The following is a 28000-nucleotide window of genomic DNA, read 5'->3' on the forward strand; positions in this document are numbered from 1 at the left end:
CGCTTTGACGATGTCATACTATGGAGTCATCCCCGCGTTGTGCGAAATTGCGGGGGAGGCGAACAGTGTGTCATAATGAAGTAGAAATTCGAATCGAACGAGTATAGAAGCCATAGAAGGCGTAGAAGCCGTCAAGCTTTAGGATCGAAACTTCGCGCCACCGCAAGTCCGGGTGGTTGAGCCGAAGAGTCAGGTCCTTCCAATGAGGCGACTCAGTGGGCGACTCGGCGCAGACTGGGCGCAGATAAGAGTTTTGGGGGTCACGTGGTGCTTTGCAAACAGGGGGGAGATTGCTGAGTAAGCAGAGTGGCCAGTGTAAACAGAGCAAACATCACAAACATCACAAACACTGCCTCACTGCCTCACTGCCACTCCCACCCAAATGCTCACACACACGCAGACATCACCATCCTCAAACTTCTTCATAATTTGTAAAGTTCCCAGTTTTCTCTGCTCCATACCGTCTCCACTTCCCACCTCTCATCCCCAACAATAATTCTCCAGATTGGGGTCAATCTTGACTCAAAACTAGCGGTACTCGTATCTGCAATTAACTTCCAGGTGGACCCCGGGGAAAATAGCGCAAAGAACGTGTGATTCGCCGTCTGAACCGAACGCCTCACTCACTGCTGGGCCTTACGTTGTGGCTGGGTCTGGATGCTGCAACTGTTCAACCCATCCCATCGTCAACTTTCCCCGTACTCCAATTCAATCCGGGGACTTTGTACGTAATTCCAATTTCCCCCGACTTTCGCATCGATATTCCTGGAGAATTGAGGAGAGTAGTGTTTGGCGCTAATCCAGATCATCGGCTAGAAAGTCTCCAGAAATTACCGCCCTTTCGGCCATGATCCGCCATGAGACATTATTGTTTGATAATAGATTTCAGTTGATGCCCAAATCTTCGAAGATCCTCGTATATGCGCATTCTATCACTCAATGGCCATCTACGGAGTACCTTTGCCCCAAATCACTTCCGATAGTGGCCGTCTTGAGATAACCTTAGTCGTTTCATTTCCCAACCCCGGACAGTAAGGGGCAATTCGTGCAACCTTGGCTTTTTGCTCTACAGGCCTACTCACCGTACTCCTCCCGTATGCAAAGTACCTGTGCTTCCGCTTAAGTTTGTCCGGAATCCACTCAGGGTCATGCGTGTCTCCCTGTTCACAATGTTGGTCAATGTGTGAAGTGTCCGGTCAACGATCATTCATTGATGAACAATCCCCCGTGGCTAATCAGTTTGATTTGATCTTAGCTGCACCCGTTCCTCATTACAGTGCCATCTCTGCGATATCCCTGAACATAACCTGGATCACGGTTGTAGAGCAAGTGTTCATGTCGAGGGCTGCCTCTCAGCATGGACCACTGCACGGATGTACGGAGTACTCTCATGCCGCAAACCACGCTGTCTCTTTCTTATCCTTGCCAACTCCAGCTGCGTCGTCCCCCGGGGCCCTGATCACTCAGTTCACCTGACCACACCATTTGAGGATGGCTAGTGCCTCCTTTCAGGTCAACCTTGGAAGTGATTGTTCAAGATCATCTGCTAGATTCTAGTTGGTCTACACATGCGGAGAATCTTCGTTTCTTCCATTTTGAACACGCACCATTGGGAGACACGAGCCAAGTCTTGTGACTGGTACTGCAGGAATCTTGAAATCCACAGCTGATATACACCTCCAGGGCTGTGCGTTGGAATCATTCGGCAGATCTTTCATCCTCGGTCCTTGGGCTTAGAGAATGGCGCGCAAATCGTGCCAGGAAATATTTACCTCTACTGGTGAAAATGTTCTTTCGCTTGAATGCAGTGAGAGGGCATAAAACTACCATTTGCTTATGAGCTCTGCTTGAGGCATTCGGTGATCGAGTTTCCAACATATGCGACATTCTGCTCGTTCAATCCGGCGATCGATATCCGAGAATTACCCGCCATGTAGATGTGGTATTGCTCTACGGTTGGCATCGTCAGTCCATGTCAAGAAACCTGCCTGCAAAGTCGTCACTTACCGCGCAATTTCTGCACAATATCCGGAGATAACCCAAGGAATCCAAACATTCCAGATTGGCGAATGAGATGCTCCCAAGAGCCCGGCGCCCCTGTTTTGGTCAGCGATGCTCTTGTAGGACAGTCTTTATCTTGCTCACCGGAAGACACCAGCTGGTCATATAATGCCTTCCGCATCGACCGGATCCGGTCACTCATTGTGATCAGATCATCGTGCCAGGCCTGTCTGAGGGTGGCATCGGCGAGAATTGTACTCGCAATTCTTGCACCATAGGCCGGTGGGTTTGAAACTTCAGACCGTTGAAGCATTTCCAGCATTGATTGGGTCTTCACTGCGGTTTCTTCTGCACTAGTCGATAATAAGAAGCAACCCACTCGCTCACCTAGACTCTTGTTAGCGTGATCTGCCACAAACTTGGTCGCAGGGGAAAGATCAGGTACCATAGAGACCCATGTTCTTTGCAAAGGACAGACAAACACCCGCCTCCAGCTTGGTCTCCTCAATAAACAACCGAATGGCGAAGGCATCATCATCCACATTGCCCGAATTGAACCCTAGATAAGCGGCATCGAAAAGAGGAAACAACTGCCTCTCTTTAATTATTTGGGCAAGCTCCCGCCATTGTTCCTTGGTTGGATCACACCCAGTCGGGTTGTGCGCACAGGCATGTATGATGATGACAGAGTTAGGCTCAGCTGCTTTCAGCGCAGAGTAGTAGGAGTCGATGTCCAGATCCTTTGTCTCTGGGTTGTAATATTGAAAGGTTTCACACTGGAAACCAAGGGACGAAAACACCTGGTGGTGGTTGGACCAGGTTGGCTCGGGGATATAGATCTTGGGGAGTGTTGTACTGCAGGCCCTGAGGAGGAGTCCCGCCAGATGTAAGGCTCCGGTGCCGGAAAGACTTTGACACGTCGCCAGCTGTCGTTTGATTAGTCTTGTATTCAAACATGGCTTAGGTGTTGAGATTGAATCATACTTTACTCTCCTGCTTCGCGAACAGCTCTGCACCCAGGGCCAATTTGGCAGTCTCTTGGCGGAAACTGGCTAAGCCGACGATGGGCAGATACTCGTGGTTCAACTTCTGCGAAAGCAAGTCTCGACTTTGACGGACAGAGGGAAGAACCCATGGGTTTCCATTTTCATCGCGATATGTGCCTTGGCCAAGGTTGACCTTCTGGGGGAATGAGTCCGCAACGTACTGTGCAGTCAACGCGAAGATGGCATCTGGGGGAATATACCGAGCCTGGTTAAACCAGGTTTTATTTATTGCGCCAATAGTCATTGTGTAGAAATGATTTGAATAATACAAGTTTTAAGAGAGTTTCCTAACTACATAAGTTCTATTTAAACAGCGTAACGAGGGGTTGTCTTCAGACGTCGGGCCCCCGACCGAAGAACATTCCCTTTCCACTTCCTCCTTTTACAACTAACCACCCGTGGACTTCACAATTCACAGGTTCCCCCTCACTTCGGAGGAGAGCCCGAGTTGATCAAATTCCCATCAATCCAATGGGCAATGTTCAAATCGGGCCGAGGGTCCGAACAGAAGACTCCAAGTGGGATAGACCCAGGTGTTATCCATGGATGTGGGGGAGGGTCGGCCCTGGCCTCCGACCATGCTCACTCCAGGGCTTTTGATGCCAAACAGCTTTATCGATGGCTCGGATATAGAGCCGTTGCCCCTCCCCCTCATCTGAAGGGTATATATTAGAGATATACTCACTCCTTCTTGCAGGATATCTACCTACACATATATCATCATGGGTTCTCACGCTACTGTCTCTCCTCAGCCTCACATCCCGGCATCCGGTGTCTGGTGCCCCGCGGTCACCTTCTTCAACCATGGCACTGACTCGCTCGATCTCGAATCGCAATCCAAATATTTCGCTTACCTCTCCACGACTGGCCTTGCCGGTTTGGTAATCCTGGGCACCAATTCCGAAGCCTTCCTTCTCACGCGCGAGGAACGATCGCAGCTGATCGCAACCGCCCGAGCCGCCGTTGGGCCCGACTTTCCACTGATGGCCGGCGTGGGCGCTCACTCAACCAAGCAAACTCTGGAGCTGGCGCACGATGCTGCAGCTGCCGGCGCCAACTACTTGCTTGTGCTTCCCCCTGCATACTTCGGCAGGGCCACCAACATGAATGTGGTCAAGCGATTCTTCTCCGAAGTGGCCGCAAAGGCCCCGCTGCCCATAGTGGTGTATAACTTCCCCGGTGTCTGTAATGGGGTGGACATGGACTCTGATACTATCGCCGCGATCGCCAAGGAGTCCGCCTCCTCGCACCCCAGTGGACGCTCCAATGTGGTGGGTGTTAAGCTCACGTGTGGATCCGTGGGCAAGATCACTCGGCTAGCTGCCGAGTTGGCGCCCGAGGACTTCGCGACGTTTGGAGGGCAGTCCGACTTCCTGATTGGTGGACTCGCTGCTGGCAGCGTGGGCTGCATTGCAGCATTTGCCAACGTCTTCCCGAAGGTAGCCTCCCGCATCTATGCCTTGTACCAAAAGGGTCAGGTGGACGAGGCGGTGAAATTGCAACGGAAGGCGGCTCTGGCCGAAAGCCCGATTAAGAGTGGCATTGCCTCAACTAAACATGCGGTGGCATGCTATTCAGCCCCGCTCGCAGGAATTCCTGATGCCGCTGCCAACCTGGCACCCCGCCACCCGTACGAGGAGGTGGGCGAAGGGCCCAAAAAGGCGATTCGCGAGGTCATGGCCGAGGTCGCTGAGATCGAAAAAAGCTTGTAATGAGATATGTATATAAACGAAGATATTAAGAAGCATCCAGTTGTTTATGAATGAAGTCTTGGTCAGTGTGTACGGAGTAGAGAAAGACTGGTTTCATTCCTCCACAGGCCATCTGTGGCGGAGATTGTATGATCACGGCGCGTAGAGCAAACGCATCATACCAAGACTCACACCAAAGCTAAGCTCGCATTCAAGTCAATACCACATAATCTTGGCAACGAGTCATGGGTGCTAATCACCTGGGCATTCTCAGGTCCGTTCCCGAGGTCCCTGCCCAGGTGCTGACGCTGTCTAAATGGCCAAAGATTGAAAAACGGGTTATGATTGACCTCAGGATCTAGACCCCTGTGTCCTCTCAATCCACGATAAGAGTGAGAACAAGGCCAAGGCGCATAGCTGCATGTAATCCATGCAAGCCTTGGAATCACCATTCAAACAAACGCCTGGATCGGGAACACGTTGCACCGTCTTTATAATCTGCAGTGGAGCAGTACGCAGTATGCGAGGAAGTAAAGAGTATGTGTAGGGCACAGCTTACGAATTGGAAACTACAGGAGTATTAGGCATAAAACAAAGGGCAATCTCGACACCGCAAATAATGAGCCTCGGTTCAACAGGACTACATAAAAAAGAAAGAAAGAAAGAAAATTCTTAAAACATCGGCAGGGCCGAGAAACGATTACTGATCGGGCCGATTAAGTGGACCGTCGGGATTCTCACCACGTCTTCTTCGCCAATAGCCGGCTCTCTTGCCCCTTTCTGTCTTTTCTTTTCTTTTCTTTGCTTGCTTTTTTCACGTTTCTCTTAGGCAGCTTGATCTCTATCCCCCCCCACTTAGATCTAAACCAGCAGTCTCTCCGGGATTAGGTCTTTTCTCTGTCGTTTTGTGTCAATTAATGCAGTGATGCATATTAAATATGGCCAAAATGCTATCTGCCGAGGTTCAGCTCGGTTTCAATAAGAAAAACCTACTTCCTGATCATTATCACATTCATTTTCTTCTTTTCTCTCTGCAGATCACCGTTTGACAGCTGAATTTAAGCTTGTCCATTCACAATGTCCAAAGAGGCCCCCTCCGAGGCTGGGACCAAGTCTCTTCAATTACCACGCTCCATCCCCTTCTGGCGTCTCGTCACTGAGCCTGGTGTCATCACTCAAGATGTTGCCGACTATCCTTATACCGGATCGGGAACCGAAGATGATCCTTACTCCGTCAACTGGTTGCCCAACGACTTTCGAAACCCTCTTCAGCTGAAAACCTCACTCAAATGGTTCATTACCGTGGTTGCTGCCCTCGAAACCCTCGTGGTGGCTCTCGTCTCCTCCGCCTACACAGGTGGTATTGTTCAAATCGAGGAACAGTTCGGTGCCACCACCGAGATTGCCACACTGGGTGTTTCCCTGTATGTTCTTGGTTTCGCCCTGGGCCCTCTCATTTGGGCCCCCATGAGTGAGATGTTCGGTCGTCAGTCTGTTTTCATTGGCACATATTGCGGTTTGACCATCTTCTGTGCCGCTTGCATAGGCGCCAAGAATATTGAGACCCTGCTCGTCTTCCGTTTCTTGTCCGGTGCCTTTGGTTCCTCTCCTTTCACCAACTCAGGCGGTGTCATTGCCGACATGTTCATGGCTCGCGAGCGAGGACTGGCTCTGTCTGCCTTCGCATTGGCTCCCTTCCTCGGACCTGTCATTGGCCCCATTGCCGGTGGCTTCCTCGGCATGGCTGCTGGCTGGCAGTGGGTGATGGGCCTGTTGGCCATTCTGTGTGGTGTGATGTGGATCTTGGGAGCTACGCTGAAGCCCGAGACCTATGCCCCAGTCCTTCTTCGTCAGCGTGCAAAGACTCTTTCAAAACTCACTGGCCAAGTCTACGTTAGCAAATTGGATATCGATCAAGGACGTGTCACTCTGAAGGCTGCGTTGAAGACATCTATGTCTCGCCCGCTGATTCTTTTGTTTCAGGAGCCTATCGTCTTGCTCCTTTCTATTTATCTCGCCATCATTTACGGAACTCTCTATATGCTTTTCGGTGCATTCCCTATTGTGTATGAGCTTCACCGTGGATGGAACCAAGGTGTTTCCGGTCTTGCATTCCTCGGTGTTATGATCGGTATGCTCGGTGCAATCGCATACTCGATCCCAGAAAACACTCGCTATATCAAGCTTCTTGAGAAGAAGGGTGGCTATGCGCCCCCAGAGGCTCGTCTTCCGCCATGCATGCTGGCTTCTATCGCCCTCCCTGTTGGTCTATTCTGGTTCGCCTGGACCAATTCTCCCAACGTACACTGGCTTGCAAGCATCGCTGCTGGTGTTCCTTTCGGATTTGGCATGGTTCTTGTCTTCCTCAGTGTCTTCAACTATCTGATTGATGCGTACACCATCTTCGCGGCATCCGTTTTGGCCGCCAATTCCCTTCTGCGGTCCATGTTCGGATTCGCATTCCCACTCTTCACTAGCTACATGTATCAGAACCTCGGAATCCACTGGGCTTCCTGTGTTCCAGCCTTCCTCGCTCTCGCCTGTGTTCCATTCCCCTTCTTGCTCTACAAGTACGGGTCCTCTATCCGCACGCATTGCAAGTACTCAGCGCAGTCAGAAGCCTTTGTGCAAAGCCTTCTCCAAGGTGCAAAGCAGGTCCCCGAGGAGCCTACTGAGACTGAGACTGAGAGCCGCCCACAGGTATCCTCAAATGACGAAGCACTGTCACATTCTCAAAAGAAGGAGACATCTGCTGATGTTCAGTCCATCCACCAAACCCTGTCGCGCACTTCTACAAATGGCACACACACGATGCAGCGGGTGCCTACGTATGAGGCTAATCCTTATAACATTGACCGTGTCCACACGCGGGAGTCGTTCAAATAATCGGAGACATGCTACGATTTGGGCACTTTGGAGTTTGCAAGGGCATTTGAGCATCGCAAAAAGCTTTCCTCATCTTGAATTTTGATATTTCCCGGCGCTATTTTTGCTTCGGGGTTCATGGGTTGCTTCTATTCTGGGTTCATGGGTTGCATTCATCATAATTAGAGCTGATTAATGATAATTATCGAGTTAACGAATATAATCTGGCAATCACAAATATTTTCCGGTTTAACATTAGACTCCAGTCAGTAACCATCTCGGAAGCTCTGTTAGGTTGGCTTCTCGGCAAGTGTAGCAACAATAGGAAGCAGAGTAGATCTCCTCGTCAGAGGGTAAATATTCGAGTTTTAGAAAAGAAATGTCGATCTACTCTCTTCATGAGCCGTAGCACGCCGTAGCATAGCATGTGAAAGATCCACTGCATGCAAGAAGGTGGATAAGTGTCTGGGGAAGTTCAGATCTTTAGCCGTCGATCGTGCACGATCGTGTTATGAAAAGACTAATTGAAGAATTTCTCAGGCATGCAAATGAGCTCGACATACAAAAGGAGAATGATTCGAGTGAACATGAATCGATCGTTGGGAACTCACAGGGCTACGCAGTAACGTGATTTGCGCAGCGAGAGACTCATAGATGGAACCTTGGAACAGTACCCCTGAAGCCAAACTTGAAACCGGGTCTTGTAGCATTGATACCCTGGGCGTTTCCCAATATTTGACTCAGCCAGTGACTTTTATTCGACTGGTTGATGCCCCCAGGGATAGATAGCGTTGCCGTGTGTTCAGCCGCAATATTGATAGGACGGAAGTGGACGTGAGCTTTCTGAATGAGCTCTGGAAACCCGGCCAAGCTTCAGCTTCCGAAACGTTCAGCTACGCGTTCTTCATGTCCTCCATCCATTGGAATTGTGATTGTCCATGTCGTGGTGCGTCGTCGGGGTGGCTGAATTAGCAAAAAAACCAAGGATACGTGGGGAACCTGGGCCTGTCAAGTACCGAACATAGACAGCTCGCGTGGGGGCATACAAGATAGAAGGTAGGTCGGTGTGGGAGGACACGTTGAGATAAGACGTTCCAGAATTCGATATATTAGGTCTATCGTAAGTGCCAAACAAAAATCATTCCCAATGTACATCATACATGAAAATCTCACAAGCCTTTTTCGGCTGTGATCGTGGGGAATCCAAAATCCAGAAATAATAAGCCCAAAGCCCCATTGAAATACATCAGAATTCATCCAAGGGGGAGTGATACACTCAAATAGCAACGCACGCCAAAAATCAAATGACGATATGTACAGCCGGCGAAGCCGAGACTAGCGCCGAGAGACACAGCACAAGATGCCAGACTTGGCAAGGAAGTAGCATGATCCAATAAAGCGGAAAATCGACAGACCGGCGGTCGTCCACAGAATGGCAGCGAAGTATTTGGAGGTGCGGACCGTCGAAGTGTTCTGAGATGGCGAGTTAGCTAACGTCAGTGTAGGGTCGAAGGTGTGAAGCGTACCGTGAGACAGAAGCGAGTGATTCCTTCGCTAGTGATACACAAAACAAGAATCAAGTTACTGAAGATCCAGATCAACACTAGGTTGGTTCGGAAAGCCTTATAACCGTCATCCATGCTCCGTTCGTCTTGCTCCTCGGGCTCGACGTAGGGCTCCAGGGCCCGCTTGACAGTCGATTCAAATTGGCTGTCAATATCAGCCTGTGGCTTGTCGACTTCCTCAATGAAGTTTGACTTGGCGTCATCCTTCTTCGTCTCTGCGGTAGGCAACGAGTCACCTTTGTCAGAGCCCTTGGTACCCCAGGAAACATCGTGCCAGTTGCAGAAGGCGTAGACCATCAAAATGTTGATTGAGCAGGTCATGCCAGCAAAGTAGGCCCACGAGGACGTAAACATGTGCCATGGATCCATGTACATGAAACTAGCGAGGAAGTAGATACCGTAAGTGGAAACCAAGGCAATCAAGACAATACCAGCTCCAGAAGAACTGAAGAAGGACTTCAAGAAGGCACCAACACCATCGTCAAGAGAGAAATCGAGTGTTCCTCCCGTGAAGGCGTTCTTGACCAAGTAGAAGGACAAGACCATGATGTAGGTTTGAACGATACTGAAATAGATGAACGAAAGCGTGTATGCCAAACGTGATCTGTGGACAGTCAGTACTGAATCAAGAAAGCGCTGTTCTAATACACAACTTACCCTTTGGGTCGGTTTCCTAGCGCCAGAATAAACTGAAGCATCAAGAAGAACACATAGCCATATTTCAAGAAGTTGTTCACGATCGGGGTAGCCTCGTCACCGAATGGCCATCCCTTATTCTTGTTGGCGCTGCTGGGAGTTCCCACGAGATCCATGATAACCGTAGTGGTGAGCCAGAAAGAAGCTGTAGGGCTGTTAGAATCATAGCCACCAGAAAAGCCACGAGCAGGGGGAATTACCGAGAGAGAACCAGGTCATAACAAGACCAGCAAAATTGTAGGTCATTTGGATATGCAAGCAGAGAAGACGCAAAATGTTGTGCCCACTTTTGTAGATACGTCCAAAGTGCATCATCGCATACAGACTGGCAGCGAAGGATCCGTTCAACCATCGACGTCGCTGACTGATGAATTCAGCTGCACCTTCTGGTACATCGGTTTCACCCTTGGACGCCTTGACGTAGGTCAAATGCCATTTGAATCCAGCTTTGGCCACAAGTTCGAAGCACAGAATACGATCTTCCGCAAGGAACATGTTCTTCTTGAAGATATTCATACCTTCGATACCCTTCTTACCAAGCTGTTTGGAGAGTGTATGATCTCCATGGAAGTACTGCTCGAGAGGGCGTCCCATAATAGCTCGATAGCGGTAGGCGGAGAAGGCACCGGGCAACACACTGACATATCCAAACGCACTCTCGAGGGGTTTGTCCAAGATATTGGAAATCTTGTATTCGAAATTCTGAGCAGCGACGAGCGGATTCATCAAATTCTTCCAGCCTTTTCCTAACATGGCATGAATCTCGCCACAAGATCCACCCAGGTTCTTGTCATTGTAGAAGGATTCCCACAATGCAAGGAGCGATTTTTTCCCGGGCTTAGTGCCAGCATCAATCAAAATCACGACTTCGGGATTGAGGATTCGACTGAAACCGTTGAAAAGCCAGCGGTGGGAGTTGATCTTCTTGCTGTTCTTTTGCTTGAGGCAGAAAATCATCTGGACCGGGGGTAGGTTGCTCGATTCGTTACCCTGGGGCCGAATCAATTGCTGGTTCGAGGTGACGGAGAGCTGGGTGGTATATTCGAACTAGTGTTGTTAGTTGAGCTCGTTTGTAATCTACGGGGTGAGGGACTAGCGTCGCAGAGTACGGGCAAGTCGGATTTGGGGGCAAACTTACAATGTGGGAGACGGTTTCGCGACCATCGACAGAGCGCTTCATGATGCCATCCTGGTAGATACCAATGGTGGCCAGCAGATCAAGTGTGTTCTTGTCGCATGGATCGATACCATCGAAAACCAGACAGCAGACGATCTTCTGCCAGGCCGGTCCTCCCTTGTTCCAGAATTCAGACTTCTTCAAATTCACAATGTCCCGAATATTTTGCATGACACCGTGCAGCGTCCGCGCCGTCAAAACCTTATCTTCGTTGTAATAGGTGATGGCAATCAAAAGCTCGGTGTGTCGGTTGTACATAGCCGGTCGCAAATTGTAGCCGTTGCGCAAAGTGAACTCGTCGGGGTCGCAAGTGGCGGCGGTATCTGCATCGCATTAGCTCCGGTCGCATTTCAAATCCTCCATTTGATGGACTCACAGCGCAGGTGAGTAAATTCTTCCGGAAAACCTTCTTCCGACTCTCGATATTCCTTCTGGATGGCGTTTTGAATTGCGCTGGGGACGGGGTAATCGACACTCAGCACAGAGCCTTGGACCAGCTTGATCTTTCGTGTGGCGTAACGTCGGAGACCAGATCCAGGCGCCTGTCGGTTCTGCCAGGCTTCGGAGGGGGTCTCTGACATGGGCGAGTGGACGCCAGAGCGACGGTTCAGTCCTCCCGCTGACTCCTGGTAAGGGCCATCGGGGAAGATGGTGACTCCAGGATCGTGCAATGTGTAGCGGCGCAAAGAATCGGTCGAGGCATAGGGATCATCAAAGGGGGCGTTGAATGGGCTGGGTTGGTTGCGGTAGAGCAAGGACTGTTGGCTATCCGCATGGTCGTTCTTCTCCTCGTAACCGTAGGCCTGGGGCTGAGCCTGTTCCGTTCCGTTAGCACAAACTTTTATTTCCTGTATCTTTCTTCTTTTGTTGTTTCTTTTGGTCTAAATTTTGAAATCTTGCTTTTCTCGAATTTGAGATGGTCACGTACCGGAGCTTCGCTGACGTGGGGACCGTACAGGCTGCTCTCGCTCGCCTGGGGTGAATGAGATGATTCACCAGGTGAGTGAGGCGAGGTTCCTCTGTGTGGTGCCGCCATGATGCGAGTTCTCTCCTAGCAGATGATGTTCACTGCTGTGTCGTGTCTCCAGGGCTTCAATGATGGGGATTGCAACCCGAGGTGCAATTCAACTCAATGGCAATCTCCGACAGCAGATGAAAGAATGACGAGAAACTTTGGAGGCGATCTATCCAGAGATCGGGCCCGGACAAAGAGACTGAACGTGGGAGGGGATTGAAAGAAAGATCTCAGATGAGCGCAGGAGTGTCCAGATGTATAATCGACATAGCCAGGAGATATTTTTGGGGGTGGAATATGATTGGAGAAGACAATGCGGGCTGTGAAAGGGCGAATTAGAGTGGAGTCTCCCAGCTTCCTCCCAGCGCGCATTCGTCGTTCGTCACCCTTCGCTTGTGACCCACCGGGGGTCCTTTCCTGAGACATAAAGTGGCATTGCCGTTGTGACCAAAGAAGCATAATCGGTGGCTGCGACGTCTGCCAACCTCATTCAAGACCACACACCAATGCGGGCGTGAGTTGGACTCCGTGATCCGAGCCTTACTGCGCCGCACATAACTCGTCAGGTATGTCCCAGCGGGTCGGCGACGCAATGCGCCATGACATTGGCCCACCATCTCCCTTTGGACCCATCACAGGCTCCGATCCCCCAAATATCTTTGGTACACATATCCCTTTTTCGTTGTAGCGCGCATGGGGATCCTTTTAACATGAAACACTTTTTTGGGTCTCGGGGAAGTATTATCCTTCGACCACAGACCTCAGACCTCAAGGCTTTGTTTGGAAAGTCAGAGCGGACCCGATGACTGCCGAAGACTATGACGAAAGGGCGTCAAGGAGACGATCGGCCATGTTGTCCAGGGGCTGATTTTCGCATATGCGACTGGCTGGAAAATAATTGTCGGGTCCACTGTCACCAGCCATAAATGGGCATGTGGGGGAGCCTCTGATTCCCTCGGGAGGCGGCAAAAAAAAAAAAGGAAAAATGAGGAGGAAAAGAGACAGTGTCGCCTTCCTGGCGGGTCACGTGCCCTCTTATTATTAGATGCACACGTACGCAAGTGTGTGCCCGGTCGTGATCGGAGGTTGAATTTTGCTGACTATCTGACAAAGATTTTCAAGCTTACAGAGTGCAATGACTTGACTTTCAAGTTTAACACTGAAAGTTGCTCGTTTACTGTCTATTCTGAACGGACGATCTTAAAGCACCATTGTAACTAACTGTACGGAGTACAGGGCTACTCCACATAATTAGGTAAATCGTCAATAATGATATATCCAAGGCACTATTATATTCTTTACGCAACCTGACACATCGAAAAGTATGGGGTACTCGTTCCTCGTACCATCGATCCTACTCCGTAACTTCTAGGTATATTATGTATCATACGGACCTTGACCACGGAGCATAGAGTAAATCAGGTGAGGACCATACGGAGTGGAATACAACACAATTGCCCAGGTGAGTGAGGCACTTGGAACTGATTTTTGACTCTCCACCCATGTTGCTTTTATTTATAGTAACGCGGGCAACCTTGGAAGTATACGAAGTACATCACCCAAACCTTGGAACAACCTTGGACCCCGTTGAACTCGAGTTTGCTACTCTATACTCCGTAGTAAAGACACTTATCACTCAATCCATTCGTGCCTTTTTTTTTGGAAAAAAAATATTTTCTTGGCTGCTGCAGAGCTCGAAGATCACACTGTGCTCTTGAGCCTTGGCTCGGTACTACCGAAATGATGCCTCGGGCTTTGCTCCGAGAGCTCTACTATTGAAAGCACGCGTTCACATTGCATGATACTAAAGCTAGAGAGATGGCTCGAATTTGCCATAGGAGAGCCTGCTCGCTTCCTCGCAGAACATGTTGATTCTCGTAAGTGTGCTACTGGGGCACACCTCTCCAGCTCTGGTGGGTTACCCGAGGTCCATTGATCTACTTCGGTTTATACCCCGTCACCATGGATCTTTCCAACATGCGGGGTAAACATAAGACCTCGATTAGTTCAAACTCCAGTATCGCTCTCTTGGATTTAGGCGCCTTTTGTATTAGGTGTTGGCCCAAACCCGCTCCATTCCTCCTCGATCAGTAAACTTGCAAAGAGATGTCATCCTCGAGACCCTCATTTGATGCCTTACCGTTGTACAAAGACGGACCCCATGGTAACGCTTGGGGTATGTTTGGCGAACAAGATCAACTCGGGATGCTGAACTTGTTGACACCTCAGAATACTGCTGCAGCCGCCCGTGAGATTATCGATGGCGTGCGCGTCTCAACGGACTGGGCTCTCAATAGCATGGCCACGCCCTGCTTTGGCCGGTCTGCCTTTGAGCATGTCGTCAAAAACAAGTTTCCCCGTGCAGTCAACGATGATATATTGGTCTTCAACACCCAGAGTAGCTCTCAGTGGGATGGCTTCCGGCACTACGGGTCCAAGCAAGGGGCATTTTTCAACGGATGCACTCAAGACGATATCCAAAACTCTACAAGAAATGGGATTCACGGTACGCTCTCCTCCATGTGTTGCTCCAACAGAACCTGAAGGAGCGAGAACAAACCAAATTAGACCAAGCCAAGATTAACAATTGAGCTCTTCACGGCCCGGAATTAACTTCTATTTCTTCAGTTTGGGTTGAGAATGGCGGGATCGTTGGACGGGGTGTCCTCCTAGACTACGTGGCCTGGGCAGAGGCCAACAGCAAAACAGTGAATTGTTTTGAAACCCAATCCATTCCAGTCGAGGTGCTTCGAGAGGTTGCGGCGAGTCAAAACACCACGTTTCGGCCGGGTGACATCTTGTTCATCCGCACTGGCTGGACTAAAGCGTACGAACAATTATCCCCAGAAGAATGTCAGAAATTGGCCGACTATGCGGCACCACCAGTCATTGGGGTCGAATCCTCGGAGGCCATGCTACGCTGGATCTGGGATCTGCAGTTGGCCGCGGTGGTGGGCGACATGCCGAGCTTTGAAGCATACCCTTGTCAGAATACCGATTGGTCCCTCCACGAATGGTTGCTAGCAGGCTGGGGTATTCCCATTGGAGAGCTGTTTGATCTTGAACGCCTGAGCCAGGAATGTCGGAAAAGAAACCGCTGGACTTTTTTCTTTAGTAGCGTGCCTCTGAAGGTAAAGACGTCCCGTCCTGGGTGCTTTTTGGACCCGCAACTAAGCATATGATTTCCTGCAGGTCCCTGGTGGAGTTGCCAGTCCCCCCTAATGGTGTGGCTATTTTTTAATAGTGATGTTCTTATACGCATCTAGTCTTCGCCGATCGATGCACAACGGTGGAGAGTGTTTTTATGGCGTGTACTCCGTAGTGCGCACATAGCAGCCCAATTGATCGGTCATTTGTATGCTTGCCAAATACTAGTTACCATTCACATCCTAGGGCTTCATGGGTGATGAATATCCATGTTTTCAGTCTCACTTTGTGGTTGCAAGATTTGGTCAAGACTCAAGAGCATCAATGGAGCCTTCGTTTTGCGTCGGGCCGATAAGCGGGGAGCGGAGCCGCCACCTCCTCTCCTCTTTGACACTTGAACCCTCGCACTGCTATTGTACCCTGAGCGTTTGATACCACACTATCCAATAAATCTGTCTCATGCAGCATGGTATTGGGTAACGCGGGTATTTCGCGGCGGTCGGAAGACCGCTCCAGACGTTCAATGGTAGCGTACGTGGCCTGACATTGCAGCCCCGGGGGTGATAGTTGCATACTAAAACGAACAACAGATGCAATCGGTGTCGGAATAGAAAGACTCGCTGCGCTGGCAACCCCCCTCAGCCCTGTGCGGCTTGTGTGGATGTGGGTAAGCAGTGTGTATACACGGAGGCCGAAAAACGCGTCTCAATAACCGAGAGGTTAGTAAAGTCCAACACCTCTGCTGGTCTTTGCTCACTCACCTCGTAGCCATTATCGCCAACTACAAACGCAAAGCCCAGTGCCTCGAGGTATGTTCTGACACGGTGTCATACATACGCAAATTGACACCCGAGGTAGAAAATAGCCATCCAACGCCCTCTAGTGAGCCACCAACGTCTGCTCGATATGCCGAAGGCGAGCTACCGCCTGCTTCCAGGGACGATTGGTGGTACAAAGGGACTGATAACCTCTTTTTGAACAGATCTGGGGAGCGTCGTATGCATTAATTCTACCCATGTGGCTATGCGCTCACCATGCTAACTTTTCAGATTTTGTGGGCGCTTCATCTACAACTCATTTGGCTAAAAGGTTGAACCCTGGATCAACCAACTTTGCCTGGGATGTCCGCCCGCTGTATGATGACCCGGGATCGCTCAGGAGGCCCGTTGGCGGTGCTCTGCCCCAATTACCACCATTCGAATTCGCAAAGCGACTATTCTGGGTGCAGTACACTTATATCGGGACTATCTTTTCACTGATAATCCCCTCTGAGTTTGAAGAGAGGCTTGATCTGGTGTACAATCACCCTCTCGACTTTTCAAATCGCGAATCATGTTTGGTGTACTGTCAAGCTCTATTGGTGATTGCATTCGGCCTCATGTACAGTGTGAATCAATGGAACGGCGATGACGGCCCGCCGGGCTTCAAATATTTCAAGCATGCTCTACGCTTTTTGCCAGATATCCATGAAGAGGGTTCTATTTTCTTTGTTGAGGTCCTCTGCTATGTAGCCTACTACATGCAGAGTCTTAACCGAAGAGATGCAGCCTTCCTCTATGTGCGTATTACCTACATCGGCATTTTGTCCAACCGCTGACCACCACAGGTCGGACTTGCTTTACGGATGGCGATTTCACTAGGTCTTCATCAAGAGGTTTCGGATCCCACGATAAGCGAGGCAGACCGTAATCGTCGACGTCGAACTTGGTGGTCTGTTTACAGTTTGGATCGGTGAGTTGGGAAAGATTGTCGAGCTTGAAAAACACATTTAACCATCAAAAGACTCTTATCAGTGAAATCCGGCAATCCCATTACAATCCACGATGGGGATATCGGGATAACCTGGCCTGGAGCGGTAGTAAGTTAGATTAGATCTGTTTGTGGGCCCATCTAACTCTTGATCAAGGACGGATCGACTTTCGACCCATGGCCGTCCACTGTGCTCACTCATTACACCAAGCTGTCACGCATTTTAGGACGGATTGGTGAAGGTGATTCATTTCCTCTTCTTTGCTTTCTGCAGGACTAATCGATGTGATTTGAAACAGAAATCTACAGGAAGAAACCGGGATCCGGATCCAACCTCATTGCTTCGGTTCAAAGTATCACGAATGATCTTTCCAGCTGGTTGAGACAAGTGCCGGATCGCCTTCGTATAGACTTTGCCGCCCTAGAGACCCATATCAATCGCGAAAGTGTGTCCATCAACCTACATTTTTACTCCTGCGTGAACATGACCGCGCGTCCATTGGTCTTCTATGTGATTCAACGAAGACTTGATGCAGAAGCACAAGGCTCTGTCACTCAAGACTGGAAGGAGGGACTTTCCCCCAACACAGTGGCTGTTATCGACAGCTGTATCACGGCAGCTCGAGCTACTACTATGATAATGGATGCAGCAGCCAAGCACAACCTCATTGGTGAGTAATCTGGCTGCCTACCCCCTGAATAATCCTGACTGAACAACTCTCCTAGCTACTTATGGCTACCTCGATGGCGAATATATCTTTTCCGCCGCATTGCTTCTGGTGATGGTCAACGCCGCATTTCCCCCTAACGAAACCAGTGCGCGAGCCATGGATACTGCATTGAACCTTCTCCGTGGGATGGCAGATCGTGGAAACATGTACCTCGGGTCTCGTCATACTCTTTTGTTGGAACTGAAGGCAGTCCTTGGATCGAGGTCTAATTGCATGAATGAAACCGTCCCCGGGAGCCCTGCGGGCCTCAAGCTTCCAGTTACGCCAGCGACCGAAGACGGCGCAACCGTAACTGAACGTTCTGCTCCCGATGTTCAGTTGTCCAGTTGCTCAGCTATCCCCAACGACTGGTCGCAGGAGCCAGACCTCCCCTCTTTCCAGGACATTGCTTTCCAGTTCAACGTCAATGATGATCCAGCTCTTTGGGAAGGGGCCTTGGATCAAATCGACATTGATATGGATACGGATTGGATCGAAAATCTCTTAAAAAGATAAACAGATGTATTTTTTCAGCACGAGATGTATATTCTCCCTAAGGTTCCAGGGTTACCTATTTTCTCTTGAAATCCATACCTAGTAAATCTTTAGAATGTCTGTCCACTATATACCTGGGCACCCGTGGACCTCCAGGGCTGGGCCCAGGTAGGTTTTCTATATAGTAACCTTGGAACTCGTGGACATATATCGTAGTCACGGCCATGTCTCCAGGGTTGTAATAACCCCTACACCAAAATAAAGTAAACACGCCCCTTACAAAGTCCACGGCAGCATTGATCTCGGAGATTGAGATCGGCCTGCAGTCCCTATCACCTTGAGTTAATGGTAATGGTCAACTAAAGGAGTATCACCACCGCATTATCTCCCGAGGTCAACTTCCCCGCTTCATCGGCCCGAGATAGTCCCATCGGGATTGCTCTCCCGACACGTGACACGCATCTACACTGAACACCGGCGATATCAGCGACCTCTGATTGCGACATACGTGGATATAATGATCCATGACCCCTTCAAATAAAACTCATCTATTGTTGATATTGCCTGACGGACGCCCATACTAGTCCTCACATCTCCTCTTTCCCTTCTCACATTCCTTCACTCACTCCTTCACACCATGTCCACTTCAGGGAAACTCACCATCTCCATTGACCGTGGTGGTACATTCACGGATGTTCACGCTATTGTTCCTGGTCGTGCAGATATAGTGCTGAAGCTTCTATCTGTCGACCCATCCCATTATCAAGATGCCCCTACTGAAGGCATTCGTCAGATTTTGGAGCTGGCCACGGGGGAGCCACATCCTCGAGGCCAGCCTTTGAAGCTGGACCGTATTGGCTGTTTGCGCATGGGTACAACTGTTGCAACAAATGCTTTACTTGAACGCAAGGGGGCCCGCTCAGTACTGCTCACTACCAAGGGTTTCCGGGACCTTCTGAAAATTGGCGACCAATCTCGCCCTGCTATCTTCGACCTGTCAATGGCACGCCCGGGAGTACTTCCTGAAAGTGTTGTTGAAGTCAACGAGCGTGTGCTTCCCTGTCACCCCTCCGCAGATGAAGATTGCTTCTCGAATTGCCGACTGGTTGAAGGTGTCACAGGCGAGAAGTTCCGCGTGGTGCAAGAGCTGGACCTTGCCCACGTGCAAACAGAACTCCAAAGGCTCAAGGAGCAAGGCTATCAGTCACTGTCAGTGGCACTTTTGCATTCTTTCGCATACCCCGAGCATGAGCGTCAAATCGGCGAACTGGCTCAACAATTGGGATTCTCGGTCACCCTCTCTTCCCAGCTTCAGCCCATGATTAAGATTGTGCCCCGAGGAATGTCAGCCGCCGCCGATGCCTACTTAACGCCTGTTATCAAAACCTACATCGACTCCATCTCTGCAAGCTTTGAAGGTGGTTTGGAGAGCCAACAAGACTGTCGGTTTGAATTTATGCAATCCGACGGTGGTTTGGTCGATTTCCGCAAGTTCAGTGGACTCAAAGCTATTCTTTCAGGACCCGCTGCCGGCGTGGTCGGATTCGCAGCTACAAGTTATGATCCCACCGAGAAGACACCCGTCATTGGATTTGACATGGGCGGTACCAGTACCGACGTTTCGCGTTATGATGGTCACCTGGAACATGTGTTTGGGTCTAAGCTTGCAGGTGTTTTGATCCAGTCCCCCCAACTTGATATCAACACTGTCGCTGCTGGTGGTGGATCTATTCTCAACTGGCGCAACGGTCTCTTCTACGTCGGACCCGAGTCTGCAAGCGCTCACCCTGGCCCGGCCTGTTATCGTAAGGGGGGGTCCTTTGACGGTGACAGATGCCAACTTGTTCCTTGGGCGTCTCTTGCCTGAATATTTCCCTAATATCTTCGGTCCAAACGAAGACCAGCCATTGGATACAGAAACGACTGCACGACTGTTCAATGAGCTGACGCGCAAGATCAATATCGAGCGCCGACAGCAATTCCAGTCGGAGTATTCCCCTGAGGAAGTTGCACTTGGCTTCCTCAAAGTTGCAGATGAATCAATGGCCCGACCTATTCGCAACCTTACGGAAGCCAGAGGGTTCGAGACCGCATCCCATCATCTGGCTTGCTTTGGTGGTGCCGGTGGCCAGCACGCTTGCTCAGTGGCTGATTCTCTCGGGATTTCACGTATCATCATCCACAAATACTCCTCCATTCTATCAGCATATGGCCTTGCATTGGCAGAGGTTGTCAAGGAGTCACAGGAGCCAGTATCTTCGGACTACACGTCCTCTCACACGGCCCTTATTGGAAGATTTGACACCATGGCAGCGATCGCAACCAAGGAGATGGAAGACCAAGGTTTCTCCGCTTCTCAGGTTCAGCACGAGCAGTATCTGAACATGCGATATGAAGGGTCGGACACCAGCCTGATGATCCTCAAGCCCACGGATTCAGTTGATTTCCTCGAAGAATTCCGTGTTCGCCATCGCCGTGAGTTCAACTTTAATTCCGAGCGTCCAGTTCTCGTGGACGACATTCGAGTTCGAACAATTGCTTCCTCCAAAGTGCGAACAGAGGAAAGCCCCCTGGTTCAATTAAAGGCAGCCAATATACAAGATGTTACCACAGCGCCGGCTAGTAAAAGCTCGGCCTATTTCGATGGCCATTCAAGTCGCATTGACACACCAGTTTATCTGTTGGATGAGTTAGCGAGGAACTCCCGCATTGCAGGCCCGGCTGTCATCATCGACAACACGCAAACGGTCGTGGTGGCCCCCAACGCAGTGGCAAATCTGCTCGATACTTGCATTGTTATTGATCTCAAGGATGAGCCTGCCCTTTCCGCCGGGAGCTCCCTGTCATCGGGTATTGATCCCATTCGACTCAGCATCTTTGGGCACCGTTTCATGTCTATTGCGGAGCAAATGGGCCGCACGCTGCAGAAAACTTCTGTCTCTACAAACATCAAAGAGAGACTCGACTTCTCTTGTGCTCTGTTTTCGCCTGATGGCGGGCTTGTGGCCAACGCGCCACATGTGCCAGTTCATCTCGGTTCAATGCAATTTGCCGTGCGGTACCAGCATCAGAAGTGGCTAGGTAACTTGAAGGATGGCGATGTCCTTGTTTCAAACCATCCTACCTGCGGAGGCACCCATCTGCCGGACATCACCGTAAGTGACATACGCCCTTTCTATCATCTCAAACCTTGCTAAGAACATTCAGGTCATCACCCCCGTCTTTGATCGACCGGGAGGCTCCGAGATTATGTTCTACGTAGCCTCTCGTGGGCACCATGCTGATATCGGCGGCATCTTGCCTGGTTCGATGCCTCCTAAATCAACCGAGCTGTGGCAAGAAGGTGCCGCCATTGAAGGCGACAAGATTGTCAGTGACGGCGTTCTGGATGAGGCTCGTTTGATTGAGCTTCTGGTCACCAAGCCCTCCCAATATCCCGGTTGTGCTGGAGCGCGCTGCATCAGCGACAACCTTTCCGACCTCAAGGCACAAATTGCCGCCAACACTCGCGGTATCACTCTGATTCAAACGTTGTTCAATGAATACGGAACGCAGACGGTGCAGAAGTACATGTATGCCATCCAGGCAACTGCTGAAACCGCTGTTCGCAACTTGCTGAAAGAACTCCACCAAAAGTTCGAAGGAAAGCCTCTGGAATCGGTGGACTACATGGATGATGGCACCCCGATCAAACTCAAAGTCACCATTGATGGCAACGATGGATCCGCTATCTTTGATTTCGAAGGCACAGGTCCGGAGGTCTATGGTAGCTGGAATGCTCCCATCGCCATTACCCACTCGGCCATTATCTACTGCTTGCGTTGCATGATCAACGCAGATGTCCCGCTGAACCAAGGATGCCTGGCGCCAATCGATATCCGTGTGCCATCTCCCAGTATCCTTTCCCCGACCAAGACGGCCGCGGTTGTGGGCGGTAATGTCGTTACTTCCCAGCGTATCACTGACGTTGTCTTCAAGGCTTTCCAAGCCTGCGCTGCGTCTCAGGGTTGCTGTAACAACTTGACTTTCGGCACCGACCCCAAGCGTGACCCGTCTACCGGTGACGTGGTTACTCCTGGGTTTGGATACTACGAAACGATCGCCGGTGGCAGTGGTGCCGGTCCCACTTGGAAGGGCGAGTCTGGCGTGCAGGTGCATATGACCAACACGCGTATCACCGACCCAGAGATCTTAGAAAAGCGTTATCCAACTATGCTTCGGCAATTTACTTTGCGCCAAGGCTCCGGCGGACAAGGCAGGAACCCCGGTGGTGAAGGTGTTATTCGTGATATCGAGTTCCTGTCCCCCATGAAGTGCTCTATCTTGTCGGAGCGACGTGTGCATCAGCCGTATGGACTGGAGGGTGGACAAAATGCACAAAGCGGATTGAACCTCTGGGTCACGCGCGACGATGAGACTGGCGAAGAACGCATCATCAACATTGGAGGCAAGAATACCGTCGAGATGAAGACTCACGATCGAATCGTGATCAACACTGCCGGTGGTGGTGGCTGGGGTGCTGTATGATTTGTAGTTTCTTGAATGCGATGGCATATTTTGAATAACGATAAGAATAGTTTACATGGACATAGTACTACTATAATGACCTTAAGTTTTTTCCCCTTATAATTTGGACTTTCCAAATGCCGGCCGCCACATCTCATTCTCTAGTCGGCTCGTGTTGATCATCTCTGGCCGGAGCTGATCCAACGAGGTGACTCCAAGCATCTTCATGGTGATCTCTACCTCTTCAGCAAGAACTGCAATGCTGTTAGTCTGTTCCAACGTTTCTCATTCTTGACTTGAACCACCACTTACTGTCTGTACATCTTTCCACTCCTTCGGCGCCATATGCGGCGAGAGCATAGTAGTATGGACGACCAACCCCCACAGCAGTCGCTCCGAGACATAAAGCTTTGAGAACGTCGGCTCCGTCGCGAAGACCGCCATCAACAAACACTTGGAGCTTGTCAAATGCTTCCGGGTAATACTTGCGGATTTCCAGAAGTGTCGTCAGTGAGCTTGGAGCAGAATGAATTTGCCTGCCACCGTGATTGCTCAACAGAATTCCCTGGACACCACGCTGAACCGCCAGCTTCACATCTTCGACGCTCTGGATTCCCTTCAAAACAAGTGGACCGTTCCACTCCTGGGCAATCCATTTCAAATCATCCCAGGTAAGCCCGGCATCTACTGAGCCTGGAACCTGCCGACCTCCAAATGCGGGAGCAAAATCGTTCTCGTTATGAATATCTCTGGCATTCTCAGTCTGACCAGTCTGGAGGTTTTCTTGGGCTTGAAGGTATCGATCTGCAGTACGCTTGCCCAGGGTTGAAGTGTCCACGGTGACCCACAAGCTTTGGTACCCTGCAGCTTTCACTCTTTGAATGAGAGACTTGGCTCTCGCTCGATCCTCGGGGACATAGAGTTGAAAGGACAGATTGGAAGGACTCTGATTGTTGAGGAGTCGCTGCTCCTCCCGGTGTGCATCCATAATTTCCTCCAGGGGCTTCGTAGATGCGGTGCTGATCATGGTGTGCATTCCTTTGCGTGTAGCTCCTCGCACGAGCAAAGGCTCGGCGCCTGGGTGTGAGCTGCCTAGGGTTCCCATGGCCGATACGAAGAAGGGGAATTGTGAGGTATTTCCCAAGATGGACCTCCTGGTGTCCATTCTGTCAACTTTTCTCAAAATCCGAGGACGGAAGTTGATCAAAGACCAGTCATCCAGATTGGAGCGCATTGAAAGGCCTGTGGCTGCGGAGCTTGACGCGTAAACCCATGACTTCTCCGGAAGTACGTCCTTCGCGACCTTCTCGAAATCTGTGGTAGAAACACAGAGAGAGAGATGGGGGTGTTGTTTGCCATGATTTCAATGATCCTTGCCAAAGCGTGCGATATGGTCATAAGATACTGAAGAGAGCAGAGAGCAGAGAGCAGAGAAAGAAGAAGTATGAAAACGTTCTCCAGAGTGATATACTCCGGTAACCCCCACACACACCCCACACCGGGGCCGACTGCCCGAGTGCCCGATCTCGGCCCCGGCTTCGGGGTTTGACTGACTTCGGCTTCCATTTTGAGTAAAAGCAGTCGCCGACCTGCGTTACACTCTAAGCGCGAATATATGCCGAATTTTCCGTATGACCTGACTGTCTTCAATTTCTTGGACTTTTCTTTGGCGTCGGAAACGAAGTCCCGTCAAGATCCAGCCATTTTCAAGACAATTCCTCATCATTCATACGCGAGCGCGGGCGGTCGAAGCATAGAGCCCAAGCGCCATTGCTACTAGATAGCTTCCAGGTGGTGACTGCCGCTTACTGGTCAGTGATCTAAGATCTATTTGACTTGGTGTGAGCGTTTCTTCTTGAAAGCCGTCAAAGATAGATTCAATACTTGCGGGATTCTCCTCTTTTGAGCTTCCATTGAAGTTGGTGGAGTGGCACCAATGATTGAAGTTGTCGGTTTCATCAGCATGGAGCCAGGCATAGGCACGGAAGAGGTAGTACACCTCTGCCCATTCTGTTCGAGATGTGAGGCTTGCCTCAATTCACATTGAGCGACAGCTTTGCCATCTGCTTTCTGAGAATGGTCGCTAACAAGCCATCAATCTTTCATTTATTCAGTCAGATACTCACTTCTCGAGATTTGTGGAGTATAACAACAGCGGTTCCCACGAAAAGAGCTAATATGGCTGTCAGGCGCATAGTGAACATCAGGATATCAGAGTGTAGTATATGAAGTGATGAGTCCGTGCAAGCTATCACTGGTAGATACTGATGTCAACTAATTGATCCTTAGACGGATGACAGCCCATTTACAACGAATCTTCCACCTCATCCAAAAGACCCAGAGAAACAGGCCTTGACATTCATTGAAGTCAAGGAACCACCAATTATGCGGTATGAGACATGCCGAGGACATCCAAGGGTTCATTTGTATTGGCCTAAATTTGGTCATCAGGTTTGAAAGATACAACGTGGTTGAGCTGTCGCTGCCATATTCTGACGTCTGTGGTCATCGTCTTGGTGTCAATGGAATGTGGAATTGTATGGTATTGCCATTCCTTTGCATTTCCGAAGTTCCCCTTGTTTGATCCCCGTAGATAATTCTGCTTCCATCTATACACGACCTTGAGAGAAATGGGACTAATGATGTCCCTGGAAGCCTGGCAAAATACAGCACCGATCCTAATTGGAACGACAAATTTCACGGCTAGCCTTGGAGCGTACCTAGCCTTGAAAGCATACCTATACAAAGATGTCTAGGTGGATGTTGAATACTTCTTCTTTCCATCAGCTGTTCTATGTAGTTGTTCCAACCTTGGAAGTTCATACCTCGAGTCTCCCAAGGTCATCCCCAACTTCCCAGGTTCCAAGGTTATATACAGCCCTGGAGAATAATGTTCTGTGATTCATAGGCCGCGCCTGGGGCCCACCATGATACTATAGTTTATTCCAAGCTCACGATAGAGTATCTTTATCCTACACATACGGAGTAGCAGTTTATCAATTGTATGTTCACTTTATACATAAAATATGCATAAACTACTCTGTAAAGATGACTAAAATGACTAGAATAATTTATGTGAGATAAGTGACCTCGGGAAGGTCACTAGTTTTACTAACTCCGTACATCAGATACTGCAAGGAACATGTAAAAGTGCATATGTACTGCATGATGGACCTATAGGAGCTGTGATGCAGCGCAGCGCAGGCACCGGAAGTACTCCGAAAGTAGTCTTAGTAAGCATCACATGCCGAATCTGTCAATTTGCTTCTTTCAATTTCATTTCAGCTTCTGCTTTTCTTTTGGGACTTGATCTTGGTTCTTCTTTGTTTCGCTATGACTTTCCCTGTGCCTGGCTAGCCATGGCCATCACTATCTGAACCCTTGGGTCGCTTCTCCAATCCCCTTGTCGTCAACCCCCAAACCGAGAACCACCCAAAAAAAAAAAAAAGGACAGAAAGATAAAGCTACGGGTCCATCACATACTGACTCGATGCCCAAATCACCATCTATTGTGTTCATTGCCAGGTGTGTATAGGATCTGGGCTTATCTTCCACTGCTAATTTTCCTGAAAAGACATGGCGCCCGCCTCGATGCTGCAGATAAAGATTGGCATTTGACGGCCCCAGAGCCCTACAATCCACCCCTCTCCTACGGTGGGTGGATGCAAGCTCGTGCTCTCGGTGTACGCATATCTAGTCTCCTCAGAAATCGGGACTTCACCGGGCAGGAGCCCGAGGGTCAGCGCAGCCATCGTCCGACCTCGGATACCCAGGCAAAACCCACCCCCGCATCCTCGGACCTGTGTCACCGATATAACGTCATTATCCATACCTCTCCATTTCTTCGGTGTCTCCAAACCGCAATAGGAGTCAGCGCGGGTATCAATCAGCAAGCGCCGACCGCAGAGGCACCCGGAGTCACCAGCCCATTTTCTACCAATACCATCCCAGAAACCTCGAGCCCCGATACACGATGTTTAGTTCGTGTCGACGCTTTCCTAGGCGAATGGTTATCACCGGACTATTATGACCAGATCACGCCCCCACCAGGCTCGGACAGAATGGTGGCGTCTGCTAAAGGAGAACTAATCCGTCGTGCCGAGGTCATCCCGGCAGCGGATGGGTCGACACGGTCGCTGTCAGGTCATTTCCCCGGCGGCTGGGGCAGTCGCTCCCACCCTACCTCGCCGGCCGAGGATGAGGACCGCCCCTTGCAACAAAGTTTGGAACAAGGTCAGCGCCAGCGCTCAAGCACGTATGATACCCTACAGAACCCTATCAACGCCAAACGCGCAAAGCAAACCCTCGGCCGATTGAACACGGATCTTTCGCCCTCTCCAGACACATCCTATGTGCCCCCCACCCCAAGCTATGCTGTCTCCGCCTCGGATCCAATCCCTACAGGCTATGTTGCCCATGCGCGGAATGCATGCACAAAGATTGACTACCAGTGGGACAGCATGCGCACACCATACTGGGGCACAGGGGGCGAGTACGGCGAAGAATGGAGTACTATGCATGAACGTGTTCACGATGGGTTTCAACACATGATTGATTGGTACCGAAAACAAAATTCACCTCAGCCACGTTCCACAGAGTCTTACGACACTGATCGCGATGAAGTCGAGACGGAACCAGAAACGGTCCTCATTCTCATCACCCATGGCGCGGACTGCAATGCTCTGATCAGTTCGCTGAATGGACATTCGGTCCTCGTGGATATTAACACAGCTTCTCTCACCATGGCTGTGCGACGCAACCGTGTCAAGAACCCCGCAGCAGACATGGACCCCATGTCTAAAACTTCGGAGCCAGACAACCAATCGGTGTCACGGGAATATTCCTTGCAGTTTGTGGCGTCGACTGATCACCTGCGTCCGGGTATCAACCCCTCCCAGCTGACCTCGCTGGCATCTCCCACCGCGCCGGCAGTGTCGCCGCCAGTCTCTTCTTATCGAAATCGCCTTGGCGCTCGTCCATCGCTCCAAGGCTCATACAACAATGCGCCTTCCCCTAGCTCCAGCTCCAGTCCCCGCGGATGGACCATGGCAACACGTCCATCTGCGGCTTCTCGTGGGGCAGGTGGGGCAGGTGGGCTCTGGGGCTCAGTCGCTGAGAAGACAGCCGAAGTGGAAGACGACTTTGTGCCGGACTTTGGAGATCGACCAGCCAGCCAAGACTCGGCAATTCCTGATCGGGCTGCAGATTGTGGCTGGGTCAAGCAGCTCCCGCAGCGAACACAGTCACAGCGCGGTCTATGGGGAAGTGCACAAGATGACCGTGACGGAGGAACAAAACGACGATGGACCGTGACGGAGCAAAAGCTATGAGATCTTA

General features: G+C 50.4%; 8 protein-coding genes across 8 annotated transcripts; 5 read left to right on the forward strand and 3 right to left on the reverse strand.

Moving 5' to 3' along the window:
* Nucleotides 1–1834: 1834 nt before the first annotated feature.
* N7506_010766 (aminotransferase) lies at nt 1835–3291 on the reverse strand (the record flags this gene model as incomplete). Its single annotated transcript, XM_056960059.1, has 5 exons — nt 1835–1950; nt 2008–2097; nt 2146–2388; nt 2447–2927; nt 2986–3291. 5 exons carry the CDS (start codon nt 3289–3291, stop codon nt 1835–1837), a joined length of 1236 nt encoding a protein of 411 aa, XP_056806214.1.
* A 478-nt stretch (nt 3292–3769) lies between these two features.
* Nucleotides 3770–4759, forward strand: N7506_010767 (dihydrodipicolinate synthase family protein; the record flags this gene model as incomplete). Its single annotated transcript, XM_056960060.1, has 1 exon — nt 3770–4759. One exon carries the CDS (start codon nt 3770–3772, stop codon nt 4757–4759), a length of 990 nt encoding a protein of 329 aa, XP_056806215.1.
* Nucleotides 4760–5815: 1056 nt separating this feature from the next.
* N7506_010768 (MFS transporter) lies at nt 5816–7624 on the forward strand (the record flags this gene model as incomplete). Its single annotated transcript, XM_056960061.1, has 1 exon — nt 5816–7624. One exon carries the CDS (start codon nt 5816–5818, stop codon nt 7622–7624), a length of 1809 nt encoding a protein of 602 aa, XP_056806216.1.
* Nucleotides 7625–8938: 1314 nt separating this feature from the next.
* On the reverse strand, nt 8939–12077 carry chsC (chitin synthase C; the record flags this gene model as incomplete). The annotated part of the gene is made up of 7 exons (XM_056960062.1): nt 8939–9076; nt 9130–9772; nt 9826–10009; nt 10065–10911; nt 11003–11364; nt 11418–11856; nt 11970–12077. The coding sequence occupies 7 exons, from the start codon at nt 12075–12077 to the stop codon at nt 8939–8941; spliced, it is 2721 nt and encodes a 906-aa protein (XP_056806217.1).
* Nucleotides 12078–14162: 2085 nt separating this feature from the next.
* N7506_010770 (transcription factor domain-containing protein) lies at nt 14163–18178 on the forward strand (the record flags this gene model as incomplete). Its single annotated transcript, XM_056960063.1, has 12 exons — nt 14163–14562; nt 14685–15207; nt 15669–15734; nt 15794–15922; nt 15972–16012; nt 16062–16199; nt 16253–16761; nt 16810–16934; nt 16986–17061; nt 17110–17194; nt 17252–17623; nt 17679–18178. The coding sequence occupies 12 exons, from the start codon at nt 14163–14165 to the stop codon at nt 18176–18178; spliced, it is 2964 nt and encodes a 987-aa protein (XP_056806218.1).
* A 616-nt stretch (nt 18179–18794) lies between these two features.
* Nucleotides 18795–22684, forward strand: N7506_010771 (5-oxoprolinase; the record flags this gene model as incomplete). Its single annotated transcript, XM_056960064.1, has 3 exons — nt 18795–19962; nt 19991–21312; nt 21365–22684. The coding sequence occupies 3 exons, from the start codon at nt 18795–18797 to the stop codon at nt 22682–22684; spliced, it is 3810 nt and encodes a 1269-aa protein (XP_056806219.1).
* A 96-nt stretch (nt 22685–22780) lies between these two features.
* N7506_010772 (uncharacterized protein) lies at nt 22781–24022 on the reverse strand (the record flags this gene model as incomplete). The annotated part of the gene is made up of 3 exons (XM_056960065.1): nt 22781–22917; nt 22976–23966; nt 23993–24022. 3 exons carry the CDS (start codon nt 24020–24022, stop codon nt 22781–22783), a joined length of 1158 nt encoding a protein of 385 aa, XP_056806220.1.
* A 2131-nt stretch (nt 24023–26153) lies between these two features.
* Nucleotides 26154–27993, forward strand: N7506_010773 (uncharacterized protein; the record flags this gene model as incomplete). Its single annotated transcript, XM_056960066.1, has 2 exons — nt 26154–26188; nt 26238–27993. The coding sequence occupies 2 exons, from the start codon at nt 26154–26156 to the stop codon at nt 27991–27993; spliced, it is 1791 nt and encodes a 596-aa protein (XP_056806221.1).
* Nucleotides 27994–28000: the final 7 nt, after the last annotated feature.

Source organism: Penicillium brevicompactum (genome assembly GCF_028827555.1).
Source record: "Penicillium brevicompactum strain IBT 35665 chromosome Unknown utg000007l_segment0_segment0, whole genome shotgun sequence".
Lineage (NCBI taxonomy): Eukaryota > Fungi > Ascomycota > Eurotiomycetes > Eurotiales > Aspergillaceae > Penicillium > Penicillium brevicompactum.